Source organism: Sciurus vulgaris (genome assembly GCF_902686455.1).
Source record: "Sciurus vulgaris genome assembly, chromosome: 10".
In the NCBI taxonomy this organism is placed as follows: Eukaryota; Metazoa; Chordata; class Mammalia; order Rodentia; family Sciuridae; genus Sciurus; species Sciurus vulgaris.
The window spans coordinates 108109735-108128305 of NC_136470.1; the positions used below are offsets into that span (position 1 = coordinate 108109735).

The 18571-nt window shown below is 39.5% G+C and overlaps 1 protein-coding gene across 5 annotated transcripts; it reads left to right on the forward strand.

Annotated features, from left to right (window-relative positions):
* Window positions 1-4204: 4204 nt before the first annotated feature.
* SLITRK3 (SLIT and NTRK like family member 3) lies at window positions 4205-18142 on the forward strand. 5 transcript variants are annotated; one of them, XR_013757323.1, is made up of 3 exons: window positions 4843-5064; window positions 10170-13458; window positions 13959-18142. XR_013757323.1 is itself a non-coding variant. In XM_079100879.1 (2 exons), the coding sequence occupies exon 2, from the start codon at window positions 10188-10190 to the stop codon at window positions 13134-13136; it is 2949 nt and encodes a 982-aa protein (XP_078957005.1). In that variant the 5' UTR covers window positions 4205-4373; window positions 10170-10187; the 3' UTR covers window positions 13137-18142. The 5 variants fall into 5 exon arrangements, 4 of the variants coding, with proteins under 4 accessions (XP_078957005.1, XP_078957006.1, XP_078957004.1 ...); XM_079100879.1 differs by lacking the exon at window positions 4843-5064 and adding an exon at window positions 4205-4373 and having other exon boundaries at window positions 10170-18142; XM_079100880.1 differs by having other exon boundaries at window positions 4843-5339; window positions 10170-18142.
* The last annotated feature ends 429 nt before the right edge of the window (window positions 18143-18571 follow it).

An 18571-nucleotide genomic window follows, 5' to 3' on the forward strand; every position in this document is an offset into this window, starting at 1 on the left:
TGAAAGCTAAAATATTTTGGATACTTAATAAAGAGCTTTTAAAAACTGTAATGCTCTATAACATTTTTTGTCACTCTAATATCATAAATTTCAAAGTTTCATGGCTTCAGTTTTCATGTCAATTTAACTCATGTCTCTGTCCCTAACTCATCTCTTGAAGACTACTTCTGAATTTTGACCAGGTGACTTTGATTTCAAAGATATACATGTTAGCATCTACAATTTACTAATGCAAAAAAATCTGAAAAACCTCTTTAAGGGCTGGGGTTATAGCTCATTGGTAGAGCGCTTGCCTAGCATGTGTGTGGCACTGGGTTTGATGCTCAGCACCTCATAAAAATAAAAATAAATAAATAAAATAAAGGTCCATTGACAACTAAAAAATATTTTAAAAAAGGAATATAACAACATTTTATTATTAATTCAGTCTACAAATAAAAATTTAAATACTTTGTTCATAATTGGATAGATTAATTCTATCCTAAAATAGTTCAATTAAACTTAGAGTTTTAAAAACAAAGCAAAACACTCATTTATTTGGGCACATTGACACATACCTGTAATGCCAGAGACTTGGGAAGCTAAAGCAGGAGGATTCAAGTTTGAGGCCACCCTCAGTAACTTAGTGAAACACTGTCTCAAGATTTAAAATAAAAAAAACTGGGGGTGTAGGTAAGGGGTAAAGCACTCCTGGATTTACTCCCCAGTACCACAAAAATCAATCAATCTTGCTGGGCATGGTAAATAAAACACAAAATAGGGCTGGGGATGTGACTGGGGATGTTAAGTGCTCCTGAGTTCAGTCCCCAGTACCCGCCCCCCAAATCAATCATCTCTTGTTTACTTTGAAAATATGCTGATATTTCATTTAGCCGACACCTATAAAGCACTCTGAAATGCTTAGTGAAAAGGTATAAAAGATGAATATCTAATTGCATGTCTTATAACTTCATCTTCATATTTATAACTTGTTAGTTAAAATAACTCCAAATCTATGCTGATTCACTAAATTTTTACTAAATTTTTCTTTAGAGAAGTTATCAATTACTTTGCAATTTTTATACATTACATAAAATATTTCAAAATTGTTTCAACAATGGAACTATAGGAAGCTTATGCAAACATTTCTGTAAGTTATATAGCCCTCAGTCTGAATTGTTCAAGTCTTTGAATTCTTTCAATAATGTTAACTCTTCCCAAACGAAACTAAAAACATTAGTTTCTGTTTTATCATATTTTCACCTGCTTAATTTTTATAGGCTACATTAACACAAAATTGGGTTTTGCTTCAATGGTAGTATACCAAAGTTTAATCCAATAAGGATGAAGTTAGCTTTTTGCTGAATATCAAACATGTAGTTTGTTGGCCTAAAAGTATTTCAAAAGGATAGAGTAGGTAGGCTTCAATGTGTGTAGAATAGTTCAAAAGAGATGAGTTTGATATGCAGAAGAACTAGGAAAGCTGCATGTTATCATGGATGAATGCATTTATTGTTGGAAAGTTTCTCATGTGAATACTCTATCACACAACCAACAGTTCTCTAGTAGTACTTCAAGTACTATTAAATCTTTCAAAAGATTTATGAATTGGTTTTATTTAAACTATCACAGTGAATGAAATAGTTTAGATTAAAAAAAAAAAAAAAACTATGCCAAATGAAGTAATTTTAGTACCATTGTTCCCTTCTGGAAAATGACAGCGAGCCAAAAAGAATCTATTGGAAATATTATAATGTCTTAATAACTTCAAAATATGTACCAATCAGCAATATAAACATTTTTTTGGTTGGACTGAAAATTGCATCCTTTGTGATATTTTATGTTTTTCCTTTGCCTGTTAATGGATTATCAATAAAAAAGTTTTTAAATGAAAGTTATTCCTTTCCATAATGTACATAATGTTTGATTAAATAAAGTATGGACATGTTAACAAACGTCTTTGCAGAAAATACTAAGTCACAACATAGATTCGAAGATCCATCACAATCACTTCCCCCAACATTTCTATCTGGCCTGAATGTTTGTGTTGGAAGAACTCACTTTTAATGCTTACAAACCACGATCTTCATAGTGCCCTAGTTCCTTCATGTTATATCATCATATACACTCAGGATAAATATAGTATTATATTCAGGTTTTCTCATCAACAAATAACCTTGAAAATCAAAGTGAAAATGATTCCAAAAAGTTAAAGAGATTCAAGTATTTTATGAAGGATGTTGCCTGATTCTGTCTAGGGTGTCTCTATTATCCCCCAGCTTTCAGGCTAAAGGGTATATGTGGGATTTCACACTTGCCTACACAGAATATGCTGTACCCAGGAGTGACTTGTCTCCAATTGAGCAACCACCTGAAAAGGCCAGAAACATCAGCCTACTGAAATATAATAAATCTGACCAATTTGTTATAAGGACAAAGTTCTTTGGCCATCTTTCCTGGATAGACCTCTTTAAAACCCAGTTTGAAGATATAGTAAGTAAAACACCTATGACAAATATTCTTTCCACATCCATGTCTTCACATATGCAAAATTCACATTGAAGATACTATTATCCTAGAAAATACTGAAGTAAGGTTTGGAATCCATGCCAGTAGATCTGAAACATTATATTTAAAAATAATAGGTTTTGATGTCATAGTGCTTCTATCAGTCTTGGTCTCTCTAGATACTTTACTAATCTTGATAAACTTGAAGAATTCTGAGCATTTTGAAGAGCAAATTAAAATACTATGTCAATCTAAACTCACCCTTCAAGGATAACCAACACAGACAGTTGCCATAGCTGAATTGGGGTGTGTGTGTGTGTGTGTATATATATATATAATACATACATATATAGTATACATAGTACATATAGTATATATAGTATACATACATATATATACTAGACTATGGACAGTCTGTTAGGAATATAGGCCCGTATTATATGACTGTGATATAGACTAGCAGTGGTATAAATTACACAAAAAAACTCACAAAGTAAAGAATAAAGTCATATCTCTAGGATTGTCCCTCAAATGTTGCCATATATAAATTGAGTACATATTTTTTTAAGAGGGGTGAGCTAGAATTTAGCTATTCCTTTGAAAGCTTTCAAAAATAAGGACAAGCTAACTTTAGGTTTACTATTATAATAGATAACGCAACTTCACTTGTCTTGGACAATGTACTGCATTCACTTCAGGAAGGAACAGCAAAAGATACAGAGATGATTCCCCCAGACTACCTTCTGTTCAGCTTGGGAGTTAGTGAAATACCGCCCTTTCTCCAACACAGTTGCTGATGAAAGGGATCTATTAAAAAGAACTGCGTTGGTTTACACTGCAGATTGAATGGAGCATTAAATGACTGCATTAGTATGACTGCAGTGGGGGTAATGGTCGCCTCTGTAATGTGATAGTACTTTAACATAGGTGCAATAATTGTTCCAATGTCCTTTTCTAATTTGTCACGAAATAATATGTACACGTCTCCAACAAACGCCCCCACACGCACCTCCCCTCACCCTACAGTTTTATCTCCACCCGCCCCCCAACAAGTGTAAACAGATGAGGAACTATGTACTTTGAAATTGTCACCTATGTTTCATGAAGGTTGGGCATTACTGCAAATCACTTGGAATGGCTCCTTGGAGGCGTTTAGCGATACCGCCCACCGATACAGCTCAGATGTTCCTAATTTGATCACAGCACCCCCCATCCGCCCCTTTCCAGTTTGGGCTGTAATTTTCCAAACAGCCATCTCTCGTTTGCAAAAGTTAAAATCAATCCACGGATACAGAATGCAGACTTTCTGACAGGGTTTCTCTTTGTAGAGCTGCCAGATTGCGACCGATAAACAGGGGAGAAGGGGGAGGGGAAAGAGAGAAAGAGAAAGGAGGGAGAGAGGAGAGAGGGAGAGAGGGAAAGGAGAGGAGAGGAGAGGAGAGGAGAGGAGAGGAGAGAAGAAGAGAGGAGAGGAGAGAGAGAGAGAGAGAGGGAAAGAGGGAAAGAGAGAGAGAGAGAGAGAGAGAGAGAGAGAGGGAGAGAGAGAGAGAGAGAGAGAGAGAGAGAGGGAGAGAGAGAGAGAGAGAGAGAGAGAGAGAGGATATCACTTGCTTCCTTGCTTCCTAAGCAGGGATTTGCCTGCGATGCGCTGCGAGAGGACTGCGGCGGCTGATTTACACAGTTGGCGCGGAGGAGGGGCCGGGGGTGCGGGGGGGACAAGCTGGCGGAGGCTCAGGCGATGGGCTGATCTGGGGGCTCCGGAGCGCCGCTCCCTCGGTGCGCGATTTGGGGGCAGCTGATGGATTTGCATTTGTGTTCCAGCCCAGCGTTCCCTATATTGCCTTCCAATACCCGACCAGGCACTCCCAGTTTAGGAGCAGACGTTGGTAAGTAACGTGTAATCCGAATTTAGTTATCTCCTAGGCCATTAAAGTGGCACTTTTAAAGCAGGTCAGTCTGAAAAGATGCCGTCGCCGCTGCCGCCGTGAGCGTCTCCTTGGCCTGAAACGTTCGGCGGTCCCCTCCACTGCCCACCGCGCTTCCTTCTCCTGCTGGAGAAGTGAGGGTTCTTGAATGGTGAGCTGTCAGGGGACACACTCTGCCAACGGGATCGCTTCGCCTTCGTGCTTTGCCTGAGATTTCCCAAATCCGAGTCGGATTTGGTGTGTACAGCCATACTGTTGTATTTGTATCTTCTCCCCCCCCCCACCCCCCTTCGCCGTCTGACCAATGCTGGGATCTGAGATCTAGTCGCCCCCTTCCTGCCTCCTTTCCGCCTCTCCCCACCCCTTTCTTCTCTCATCTACACACCACCCACCCCCACTCCCACCCATCCAAAGGGCAAAGAGCAAAGACACCCGGGAAAGGAAAGGGCTAGTTCCATCTTCTGGAATTGAAGGAGGCCTCTGGCAGGGATTGTTCTGTGAGTGACAACCTTTCAGGAAGACAGAGAAATCCAGAGAACAAACCCGGGTTCTCTGGAACAGCGAAGCTCGCCACTGAATCGAGAGCACCGAGATTTTCAATCAAATGATTCCAGTCCTGGGACTTTCATCGAGGGCATACGGAGCTGTGTTCGTGAGCTCCGGGTCACTGACATCGCCACGCTAGGTGTGCGCCCCGCTCTCCCATTGGTATGCAGCGACCATTTCCTTGCAAGTCTCAGAGTTGGAAATATTTAAAAGGATTTCAATTGTGATTTGATAGCCTTTCTGAAAGTTGGTGGCCGGAAGAGGAGAAGATACAAGGCTACAGTATGAAGGATACAATTGAACCTCCCAGAGAGTTTGCCCCTCCCGCTGGGAAGCCCCTCGGAGCAAACCTCGGAGATCCTGAGCGCTCTACACGGATAGGTACTCTCCGCCATCCTTTCCTACTTTGCCTAAATGAAATCAGTGTGTCTCGTATGTAGGATGTCCTCAGTAGAAAACAGACTTTGACCGTGGTGTCTTCTATACGTTCACAGGTGCTAGGGGTTTGTTGAATTTTTAAACAGGATCAGTTAGGTTTACGGTCCATGGCGAAAAAAGGGGTACTGGAGACTAAGATACCCTCCGATTCCTTCGGGGGAGGAAATCGTAACTCCAACAAATAGGCCAGGTGGCTGATTGAAGGACCCCTCCCCCAGTGGATCGCTTGGTTGTATTGTAAGAGATAGAAAGGAAACGGTTTGAGCTTTTAATTTTTTTTCATTTCTAAACAGACCTATTATGTGTTTCGCCTGGCGACAGAAAAATAGAAAAGGATCTACAGAAGGCTCAAAGCGCTTCAGAAAATGAATGATGCAGCATTTTAATTATATGTTCTAGGGGGATCGTTTTGCTTCCATATTGGAATATTTAGTGTTAGATCTGGAGAGATTAGTGAGCTCGAAGATCCGGCAATGGGGGGTGGGGGGTGGGAAAGGGGCACACTGGGGAGAAAGGGCTTCTTGTCCTCCCTCTGGACAAACAAATGGTGCGCTCCCAGCAGGACGCATAAGAAAACGGGGCCCCGGAGTCCGACAATCCCTAACTTTTGGAGCTTTCCCTATCTTTTAGACATGCTGTCTTGACATAAAGGAAAGAAAAACAGTGAAATAGCCATAGGACATTGTCAAAGTCCAGAATTTGCAGGGTTGTAGTTTAAGAGAGGGCAGAGACTTGATTGCAGAGAGGAAGAAGCATTTACCGTCACCTGGATGCTCAGGACAGCTCCTGGTTACCATTCATCCCATCAAATCTTGGGTTCAGATAAGATCCAAGAAACAGTCACCGCCTCTGCACACCGGGCACCTTAGGTCCTGGGGGAGGGGAACAGTGGCAGCTGGGGAGCGAGATAGAATTGTTCCGATTCTGAGCTCAGGCTGTCCGTGTTGGTTTGCTTCTCCGCTGAGACCTAACCGAGAACAGGGTGGGTCCGGAATATTAAGGGTGTAGAATGTTAGAGAATTCTGCCAGCCTCCTTTCTTAGTTTCTGATTGCTGTTTCCAATCTTAGCTGTGGGGCACAGGAAACGTGCGATCATTTTAAATGCAAAATGTCATGTAAATTGACTATGACTGACTTTTGTTGAGTTAGCTTTCTTTATTTTAGAGTGAAAAGATATTTATACATAAATTGTACTTTTCTTTATATTTGTCTTTGCAAACAGTGTTTTAAGGGAAAGCCATCTCTACCTACTAACTTTAGCCCTTGGACAATTAAGTTTAGTTCTTCAGACCAAAAACTCCCTCTATTCCCCCTACCTGTGAGTCCAGGACAGGATTGGGTGTGTGTGTGTGTGTGTGTGTGTGTGTGTGTGTGTGTGTGTGTGTGTGTGTTGGGGTGGGGAGTGGATGCATCAAGGCACACACCATTTCTAGCTAACAAGCCTCCTCTGCTGCACGACTGGGTCTCCCCAGTTTCTTCATAAGCTGTATTTCCTCCCAGCAGGTAGGACAGTAGAACTGCCACTTGAACCTTTAAAAACTCCTTTTAGAGGGTTTTTGTGAACTATGATCTAGTGGCCTCACTACCTTGCAACATCTTCCTTCAGTCACCCATAACTCCACTACTCCCTATTAGCTATCCACTTCTTAAAAATATCTTGGAAAAATGTTAAGAAAGAAAAAAAAATGAAAGGAGGAAGAAGAAGAGAAAATAAAAGAAGGGAGGAAGGAAAAAGAAAGAAGAAGAAGAAAAAAATTCAAACCCTGAAATTCCACCCTATCTCTGCAGGTCTTTCCTTGTGTTAAGAATGTGAAATTTGCCACTGCTATTCAAGTGGTCTTCATTTACTTCCAGAGCACTGGCTTGCATCTGTTTAAAAAAAAAAAGTGGAAGAAGGCACATGGTGTCTTAGAATCCAAGGGAAATCGAAGACTTTGAGCTGCAGCACAACAAAAAGGATTTCTGGTGCAAAAGGATCGAAACAAAATGCAAGAGAAACTCTGTCCAAGTCACTCAAGCTGAGCTCTTATTTGGGACACCTAGACAGAATCAGTCAAATTCAGCTTTTCTTCTTTGGGGACCTGGATTTATTCCTCATCCTGGTTTTCCAATGTCTGTTCTGTGAAAGGACAGTTCCGAAGGATAGTTTCACTTTCCACAGCGTCAGCACTACAGAGAGGAGGTTTGAGAACTAGATGAACAAACCATTTCCTTGAGAGATAGAGAGACAGAGAGAGGGGGGAGAGAGAGAGAGAGAGAGAGAGAGAGAGAGAGAGAGAGAGAGAGAGAGAGAGAGAGAGAGAGAGAGAGAGAAAATGCCTCCCCTGCTCCCCTACTTCCCTCCACCCCCATCTTCTTCCCCACCAAAGGAATGTTTCCCGTAGGCTGGCCTCTTCCCCCTTTTATGTTTTTGTTCGTTATTTTGTCAATTTATCATTCTGACTCCTCTACGTCTACACACACACACACACACACACACACACACACACACACACAAACTGTACAGTCAGGGCTTCCTAGTGCTCGCTCCCGACCCCATGCTAAGCGCGTTCCTTTCTTGGAGCTCATTTTCATGACGTGGAAAGCCGGATCCAGGGTTACAGCACATATTTAAAAAAAAAAAAAAAAAAAAAAAAAAAAGACAGCGCGAGAGAAGTCCGAGATTCTGCACTGTGATTGAGCCTTCCTTCCTCTCTGCCTTCCTCCCGCCCTTCCTCCCAGTGCCCAATGATGTGCTGCCGGTACCCAGGGACAGCAGCCACCGCGGCGGCAGCAGCGGCAGCGGCAGCGGCAGCAGCAAAGGCAACAGCAGCGGCCGCGGAGCTGGAAGCCTGCTGCAGCCCCTTCTCCTCCCTCCTCTACTGAGTGTGCCAAGAGGCAGTTCTGCATCCTAAAGGAGCCCATTGAAGAGCCCATTGCATTCTCAGCACGTCTCAAGCTTGCTTTTTTTTTTCCTCTCTTTTTTTCCCTTCAGCCCCCCGCCCCCACTCCCCATCCCCTTTTGCTTCAGCTTCAGCGAGAGGAAGGGAGGGTGAAGGAACAAGAGAGAGAATCTTTAAACTCAAGGTTTTGCTTTTTTTTTTTTCTTTTAAATGTTCATTGCTTAAAAAAAAAAAAAAAAAAAAAAAAAATCTCCTGCAAAATAGGTAAGTCAAAGAAATCTGGAGCTTATGTTTCCTAAACCTCAGGGTTGTGAAAAACATTTAAGAAAAGAATGGTCAAGTCTAAAGAACTTAAGTAGATTTTTAATATTTTATAAGAGAGAAAGGGAAGACTAACTGGTACTGCAATGTAGCCTCATCTGCCTTCTCTCTCTTTTTCATTTAATTGTTTCTAAAAATTGAGTATTGCATGCCTGAGGCAGATTTCTCTTTGCTTTCTCACAGTTTCTCTTTTTCTTACAGCTGTGTACATTATATGCAAGTTGAATGCGAAGATAAATTCTTTTCACTTTCCCTATCAATTATATCACTGTGTTTCAAGTTAAGAAATATTTCTTTGATGTATGTATCTATGCATGGGGATAAAATACATGCTTGAAACTCTGATTTATTTTTATTGATTAAAATCAGTCATTCAATTTTGATTGATATTTCAGTGACTCAGGAAGGACAATCTAATAAAACTGCATTATTATAATTTATTTATGAACACATTTTCATATAGTGGTAATATTAGGCAAAGAAAGAAAGCCATGGATGAAGGCTCTGTATGTTTTTAGAATAGTGCACTGCATACGTTTCTTCTGATTGGAAAGAATGATGTATTTTTTTGAAATGCTGATCATTTATCAGCAGGCAAGAATTCAGGTTTCTACCCTATCTGGCCTTTAACTACCCACCTCTTCTCTAACCAATCATCAGCCCTTCCAGCTTTTTAGGGTTCCTCAGTTGATCTTGAAGGCACATATAAACATTCCAAACTAAGCTCTGCAAATGTTTTAATTCAGACACTCCCAGACTTAGCAACCTTTAGATGTCACTATCTTTAGCTCTGACAATTGCATAGGTATTTTCTTTAAAAGGGCTAATCACTCCTCAATACTTTAAACAGACAAATAATAAGGTATGTGGAAGTTACGTATTCAATGGAAGGAGATACCAGTAATTTGTGTTTGGGCAAAAGAGGGCATGGGGAGTATATGTAACTGACCATATACTGTAATTAAGCATGTTTGGATAGCTTCTTAAAAGAAATCATAAGTTTTCCTGCGATATCAATCATCTTACACATCTCAACATCTGATACTGGGCAACAGGCTTACACTTTACCATTCTCTTTAATAACTTTGGGATAAGTCATGTCTTTGTAATAAGAACATATAATTGAAGAATATATTTTTCTATCAGAGTAACAATATGATTTATAATGGACATTTTTTATGTCAGTAAGGTTTAGCAGGCAAACAAGTGTAATGGCTAAATTATTGCCATTATGCTAAATCTGCCCATGTCTAAAAGGTCACACAATAGTCAAGTTCTGTTGTGTTCCATGAGAGGCAATGCAAGCTGCCTTTGTTCATGTGATATGCCATTTACCAAGTATGGCTTAGTTCAGGAAAACGTCACTGCATGTTTCCATGTATCAAAGTTTCCTAAGTTTAAAATATAGGACACACTCTAAACATTAAGCATGTTTCTGGCTCAGTTTGATTGTCAGTTCAATAACTGCTGAAGTTTTTATATCACTTTTAAATAGCCCCACATGTAGGAGTCAATTAAAATAGTGCATATGACTAAAAGCTAAAAATCTGCATCTTTATTTCTGTTGCAGTTTTGTAATCAACTACGAATGATGAAACGTTCCATAACCGAGATGCTTCACAGAGGGAGAATGCTGTGGATAATTCTTCTAAGCACAATTGCTCTAGGATGGACTACCCCAATTCCCCTGATAGAGGACTCCGAGGAAATAGATGAACCCTGTTTTGATCCATGCTACTGTGAAGTTAAAGAAAGCCTTTTTCATATACATTGTGACAGTAAAGGATTTACAAATATTAGTCAGATTACGGAGTTCTGGTCAAGACCTTTTAAACTATATTTGCAGAGGAATTCAATGAGGAAATTATACACCAACAGTTTTCTTCATCTGAATAATGCTGTGTCCATTAACCTTGGGAACAATGCTTTGCAGGACATTCAAATGGGAGCTTTCAATGGTCTTAAGATTTTAAAGAGGCTATATCTACATGAGAACAAACTGGATGTCTTCAGAAATGACACCTTCCTTGGCCTCGAAAGTCTGGAATATCTGCAGGCAGATTACAATGTTATTAAACGCATTGAGAGTGGGGCCTTTCGGAACCTAAGCAAATTAAGGGTTCTGATTTTAAATGATAATCTCATCCCCATGCTTCCAACCAATTTATTTAAGGCTGTCTCTTTAACACACTTGGACCTTCGTGGAAACAGGTTAAAGGTTCTTTTTTACCGAGGAATGCTAGATCACATTGGCAGGAGCCTGATGGAGCTTCAACTAGAAGAAAATCCCTGGAACTGTACATGTGAGATTGTACAACTGAAGAGTTGGCTGGAACGCATTCCTTACACTGCCCTGGTGGGAGACATCACTTGTGAGACACCATTCCATTTCCATGGAAAGGACCTCCGAGAAATCAGGAAGACAGAACTCTGTCCCTTGTTGTCTGACTCTGAGGTGGAGGCTAGTTTGGGGATTCCCCACTTGTCATCAAGCAAGGAGAATACGTGGCCAACTAAGCCTTCCTCAATGTTGTCCTCTGTCCATTTTACTGCTTCTTCTGTTGAATACAAGTCCTCAAACAAACAGCCTAAGCCCACCAAACAGCCCCGAACGCCAAGACCGCCCTCCACATCCCAGGCTTTATACCCTGGTCCAAACCAACCTCCTATTGCTCCTTATCAAACCAGACCACCAATTCCCATTATATGCCCCACTGGGTGTACCTGTAATTTGCATATCAATGACCTTGGCTTGACTGTCAACTGCAAAGAAAGAGGATTTAATAACATTTCTGAACTTCTTCCAAGGCCATTGAATGCCAAGAAACTGTACCTGAGTAGCAATCTGATTCAGAAAATATACCGTTCTGACTTCTGGAATTTTTCTTCTTTGGATCTCCTGCATCTGGGGAACAATCGTATTTCTTATGTCCAGGATGGGGCCTTCATCAACCTGCCCAACCTTAAGAGCCTTTTTCTCAATGGCAATGATATAGAGAAGCTGACACCGGGCATGTTCCGCGGGCTACAAAGTTTGCACTACTTGTACTTTGAGTTCAATGTTATCCGGGAAATCCAGCCTGCGGCCTTTAGCCTCATGCCCAACTTGAAGCTGCTGTTCCTCAACAATAACTTGCTGAGGACCTTGCCAACAGATGCCTTTGCAGGCACATCCCTGGCTCGGCTCAACTTGAGGAAGAACTACTTTCTCTATCTTCCTGTGGCTGGTGTCCTGGAACACTTGAATGCCATTGTCCAGATAGACCTCAATGAGAATCCTTGGGACTGCACTTGTGACCTGGTCCCCTTTAAACAGTGGATTGAAACCATCAGCTCAGTCAGTGTGGTAGGTGATGTGCTTTGTAGAAGCCCCGAGAACCTCACACACCGTGATGTGCGCACTATTGAGCTAGAAGTCCTGTGCCCAGAGATGCTGCATATTGCACCACATGGAGCATCTCCAGCCCAGCCTGGAGATTCTCACTTTGTTGGGGGACCAACAAGCGTATCACCTTACGAGTTCTCTCCCCCTGGTGGCCCTGTGCCCCTTTCTGTGTTGATTCTTAGCCTGCTGGTTCTGTTTTTTTCAGCAGTCTTTGTTGCTGCAGGCCTCTTTGCCTATGTGCTCCGACGGCGTCGAAAGAAGCTGCCCTTTAGGAGCAAGAGACAAGAAGGTGTGGACCTTACTGGCATCCAGATGCAATGCCACCGGCTGTTTGAGGATGGTGGAGGTGGTGGCGGTGGTGGAAGTGGGGGCGGAGGCCGACCCACCCTTTCCTCCCCAGAGAAGGCCCCTCCTGTGGGCCATGTGTACGAGTACATCCCCCACCCAGTGACCCAGATGTGCAACAACCCCATCTACAAGCCTCGCGAGGAGGAGGAAGTGGCTGTTTCAGCTGTCCAGGAGACAGGGGGTGCAGAACGTGGCGGTCCTGGGGGGACGCAACCGCCAGGAATGGGTGAGGTTCTCCTAGGAAGTGAGCAGTTTGCTGAAACACCCAAGGAGAACCACAGCAACTACCGGACCTTGCTGGAAAAAGAGAAGGAATGGGCCCTAGCAGTTTCCAGCTCCCAGCTCAACACCATAGTGACGGTGAATCACCATCACCCTCACCCTCACCACTCAGCAGCTGGTGGGGTCTCAGGGGTGGTTGGGGGAACTGGTGGAGACTTGGCTGGGTTCCGCCACCATGAGAAGAATGGCGGGGTGGTGCTCTTTCCTCCTGGGGGAGGCTGTGGCGGTGGCAGTATGCTGCTTGACCGAGAGAGGCCACAGCCAGCCCCCTGCACAGTGGGATTTGTGGACTGTCTCTACGGCACAGTGCCCAAATTAAAGGAACTACATGTCCACCCCCCTGGCATGCAATACCCAGACTTACAGCAGGATGCCAGGCTTAAAGAAACCCTTCTCTTCTCAGCTGGAAAGGGCTTCACAGACCACCAAACCCAAAAAAGTGATTACCTCGAGTTAAGGGCCAAACTTCAAACCAAGCCGGATTACCTCGAAGTCCTGGAGAAGTCAACCTACAGGTTCTAACAGAAAGAAGAAAACAAATTAGTGCTTTTTTTTTTTTTTTTTTTCCCACAAAAGAAAAGGAAAGTAAAAGAAATATGTCCCTTGCTCCTTTTACACTTGTCCCAATAACTCCATCCTCACAATCTTCCCTGCCCTGAAGAGAACTGAAACCGCATGATAACTAGAGAATACAGATGTGTGCTCTCCCCTCTCAGATGTGATTTGGAGGAAGGGCCATACTCAGATCATTAATCAATGAAGTGCCTTCGCAGACTTTTGCCAGCAAATGTTATCATTATTTTTTTATACTGAAACTTGAGACTTTGACTGTGCCATGTATAAGGTATATCGGGGATCGTTGTATTGATCCTAATTAAGTAAAATTCAATGTGTCTTTTTATTTTCAGTAACTTTTTTTTTCTTTAATTGTAGTTTCATTTGAAAGGGGGGGATTGACATTTGTGGCTTTCTTTCCTCTTCCCATCATGGCACAGATTCTGTACATGTATTAACAATGCAGTTTGCTGCATGCCTGAAAACTGCAAGACGGGGAGGGAGGGGCGGGTCTTGCTCGAATGTTCTCACTCACTCTCTTGTCTCTCACACGTAGACCCATTCGCAAACCACAAGTCCCTGCATACGGTTAGGTTCCTAAACCTGCATTTGGTGCAGGTACACACACACACACACACACACACACACACACACACACACACATTCTCTCTCTCTCTCTCTCTCTCTCTCTCTCTCTCTCTCACACACACACACACACACACACACACACACTCCCACGCAAACCAATCCACTTAGCTTGGGTTTGATCCATTTCTGTCCTCTCCATAGCTTCACCTGCCCTACACTCCTAGTGTACAGCTCACAGCATCTCTCCTACCACCCTGGGAAAAGTCACATTCGAAGCTGGATCCTACTGAAGTGAAGGCCTGGTGGTTTAACAACTGGAGATACACACCTAGGGTTGAACACCCTCTTTGTGACATTTCATCCTGATGCCAAGATTTTTTGGAGAACATCTGCACTTTCTTATATATATATATATAAATATAAATATACATATATAAATAATATTAAAAAATAAAAAGCAACTGGGTATATATCACTAACAGCTTTGTAGGAAGCACTTTTAATGTTTTCTCTCTCACACACAAAGATTCAAAAGAAATGTGCATATATTTATTCTGTAATTTCAGTGATTATAAATTGTAAAGGTAATGTTTAATCATTGTATAGTGATTATGCGTCTGGTATAGCTTTCCTAATAAAAAGTTTTTGAAAAACATAATACATTATATATAGAAGATACAAAGCTTGAACCTTAAACTTCAGCTATGCCATGCCTTTTGTGCTCCCATTTAAAAATAATTATTTCTTTACATGTTATACTGAACGCTAATTTATTAACAAGTTTGATGCACTGTGATGTTGATATATCTTAAAATCCATCACCCTTATCTCAATCCAGGATACAATTGGTATTTATCAAAATCTGATTTATAGTTCTTCTTTTTCTTGGACTGTGATTTTCAAACTTATTAACCTGATGAGGCACTGTCTCTTAGACAGTATGTAGTTGGGAGAAAATAAAGTAGCTAGATTGTGAAGAAACATAGGATTACTCAGGAAAAGTAATCAAGGATCCATGCATCTTAAGATACTAAATGATATAAGGAAAAAGGAAAGTGAAATTGTTATTCTTTAAAAAATATGCACTAAAATTATACATATACCTTCACCCATCCATTCCCACCTACACATACACACACAACTCAGTCAAAATCCAAGGCCTTGAAGCCGAGTGGACTGTCAGAATAGTGTTATTTGTGAAAGTTGTCACTGTTCTGTTTGATCACTGTTTTTCCCAACCACTTACTGCAAATGGCTCCAGGATTGCTTGAAGTAAGTCAGAAGATGCTGAATGAATTTTTCTTTCTGTATGACATTAAATTGATGTTGCAAAATTAACTTGACAACAGTTCAGGTTATGATCCATTTACATGTGAGTGAAACCAAAGAAAATTGGATTTTTAGGATGCCAGTATCTTGATAAAAAGAAACCCGAGCGCTCTGAAGCAGGCACTTATCTCATTTGGCCAGTAGAGGGCAGCAGAGCTTCACAGATCCACAGACTCAGTAGTACAGAATTGTGCAGTGAGGCCAAGGTTCTCAGCTAGTTTTCTCAAGCTGCCCTTAGTAAAAATTATCATTATGTGTTGAATGTAATTCGTCATAAGTCACTGATGCCTTACATCATGTTTTTTTCTCATAAAAATGAGTGATACCAACAGCTTCTGATGCTGTGTGGGAGAAATAACACCAGGGCACTGTATTTTTTTAAAAAAATGCCCCATGAATATCTAGAACCTATTGATATACTTCTTGATTAATTATATAAAACTACTAACATGAATATGTATACAAAGAAAAATCACAGGTATTTCAATTATAAGCGAAACTTTCAGGACCACCTTGCATTTGACATGTTGTATCTATAACTTTTGCTCTCTGTTATTTGAAGTACATTTTAGACTTATTTTAGAAACAAAAAGTCCTTGAACTTAATTCACTCTTTATTCATACAAAATATTGAAACAAAATTCTTCTTATTCGAGAGAGTCAGGACTACTACTATTTAGGGTCATTTCTCCTCCTCCTTTTATTAAAAAAAAAAAAAAAAAAAAAAAAAAAAAAACCACAAACATTCCTATAGGTTACCTTTTTCTACTTAACACACCTTGTTTATTCTTTGTAATCTCTCCCTTCTTTTCCTCCTCCTCCTCCTCCGCTCTTCCTCTCCTTCCTCCTCCTCCTCCTTCTTTTTAAGGCACAGAAGCCAGTACTATTCCTTAAGGGTTTTAAAACTCAATCTATGGAGTCCCTCTAAACTAATGTTTTATCATATTTCCTTTCTACCCAAATATTTTGAATAGGGGGAAACCATACACAAAAACTCAAGAGTGCAAAGCTAGATGCTTCTGGCAACAATCGCTTGCTTAGTAACCATGCTCATATCCATAACACGGCATATTATACAAACCAGGTGAAAGTATAATTCCTAGAGACCCTGGTGCTTTCAACATTTGAAAAATGAGACTCCATAAACTATATTAAATTACAATATAACTTGGTAATTATGTTTATATTTTATTTATCAAATACAGAAAGTGAGACTGTCTTGTCTTAAATATAGGTAGTAATTTCACCCTTGAATGAAAATACATTTATTTATTTAGTGGAAATAAATTTATATGAGAATGGAATTTTGTATTTGAGAGAATATTTTTTTGCTTCCATGGATTTTTCTACCCCCTAGATAGGTCACTTGTTTTAATTTTGTATTATATCAGTTAAGTTGGCTTTAATTTATAATACCAGATATGATTCTATAAAGTACCATGGATATTAATATAGGTACAGATTAGGATCTGCTTTATGCTTCTGCTGCAGTAAAATCATTCATTTTAAGGAAAAATAGATAACTAATTCACTTCCTAGCAATGGTCTGCTACTGAAACAGATCCAGATCTGACAGATATTTGCCATTATTCATTGCTTTTTATTACTAATTCTAGTAATAATATTAGAAAGTAACAAACATATTGTAATGTCCCTTAAACATGGTTAGTGGAAAGTAATTGCAAACGAACTATTAGTTTAATTCAGCAATAGCTTTAACATGTTATATATAATTTTGTGGTATTATTTATGTGGATGCTTTTATATTTTTATTTAGAAAGAAATTATTTCATCTAATTGCAAAATACTTTACAAATAAGTATGATGAATACCATATTTTTAATAAAAGTTCAGAGAGAGAATCACAAGGAAAGTTTAATGACTGAGTTTGAAATTTTATTTTCTTACCTGGGAATTTAATTTTAAACCTTAATATATGAAAAAAGTAGTATTTGTGTTTTGGATTATGAAATCCCATAATGCAATTATGATGCAGAAAACTTTTTTAGCCTTTGAACAATATAATTTTGATTCATTTAATGTAAATCTATTATTTGTACAGTCCTGTCTTTGAAATTATGTGGTCTAAGCTGAAAAACATTTCTTGTGAAATGGCTATGACAAAGGAAATATTAATGAAACGCTTCACAAAATGTGAGGCCTATTATTACTATACAAGTCAAGATACTGTGAGAGAAAATGATAATAGAAGGTCAGGCCATTTTAAGTGACTTGAGCTAGTTTACTTTAAACTTAGACATTTATATCTTATATTTAGCTCAGTATCATCAACTATGAAAATTCAGGTGAATAGATATAAATATCACTAAATTCACCATGTAAGTGTTCTACTGACTATATTATAGGCCTTTAAAGTAATAGGAGCAATAACACATGTGTAATTGGGCAATCACATGAGTGTACATATATACACATAGCACTATTATATATGTATATACATTGTATATACATGTCTACAGTTTATATATGCTGAATTATACTTATATGTAAAATATGCATTTTTCTTACATGTTTAACAGTAGTTTTATGCACTTACTTTTCTTGCTTCTGTCTAGTCACCACCCAAGTGAAGCTGGGTGATGTTTTAAGACTTCACTTTGGAAATACTCACATGTTTAAAGTAAAACTGTAATTAATATTTCTGAATTTAAAAGTTCTTTCATCTTCCGTTTTGTTTCATTTTGTAGTTTAAGTCATAGGGGACAAATCTCAAATTGTAATTAAATTTTAAGTCTTCACAGTAAAGGAATTCATTTCTCATAAGTATGCAACATGTCAAATCAAAAACAAGTGCTTCTTTCTCCATTTTTCTATTTCTAGAATAAACCTTGCAGGTGAAAACAATTTTAGTAGCTTTATGAATTAGACAAGACCTGTGTGATTTATCTAGATATGTAGAAAAACTGGAATTTGAAGGTAAAATATGAGAGGTAAAGAACCAGTTTAAGACATTCATTATCATAGTTTTCTTATTTTAACATTAATAGTAATAGAAATGACTACTTTTAGTATGCTCATATGGGTTTTGAATTGAAGAGGAAGATTTTACATATCAGTGTCGTTAGTTGTAAAAAACAATGCTTTGACTTGCTCCTTTAGTTCTGATAAAATCTGCTCCTGAGAATAATATACATACCTTTGACAAAATGTATTATTTCTTTTCTGTTATACTTATATACATAATTAGTTACATGATTTAAAAATTCTAGTACAAAGTGATACTTATATACTTACGATATATAGCCACACGGGGATTATAATAGATTTACGGTTTGACCAAACCCTTCTAACATCTTTGAACATTGAAACATGATAATCATTACTAAAAAAGAAGGCTTTCTTCATTACCTCTCAGTAATAGAAGGGCCTAGTATGTGAAATCTGATCATTTAAAATACATGTTATGAGAAGAATGAATTCATAGTTCTAGCATATTAGGTTGTAGCAAAACCAAACAAAATTCA

Coding starts and splice junctions, on each gene's coding strand:
- SLITRK3 (XM_079100878.1), top strand. CDS start 5,017: ATGATTCCAGTCCTGGGACTTTCATCGAGGGCATACGGAGCTGTGTTC. Junction 5,065..10,169: donor GGGCATACGGAGCTGTGTTC/GTGAGCTCCGGG, acceptor TTTCTGTTGCAG/TTTTGTAATCAACTACGAAT.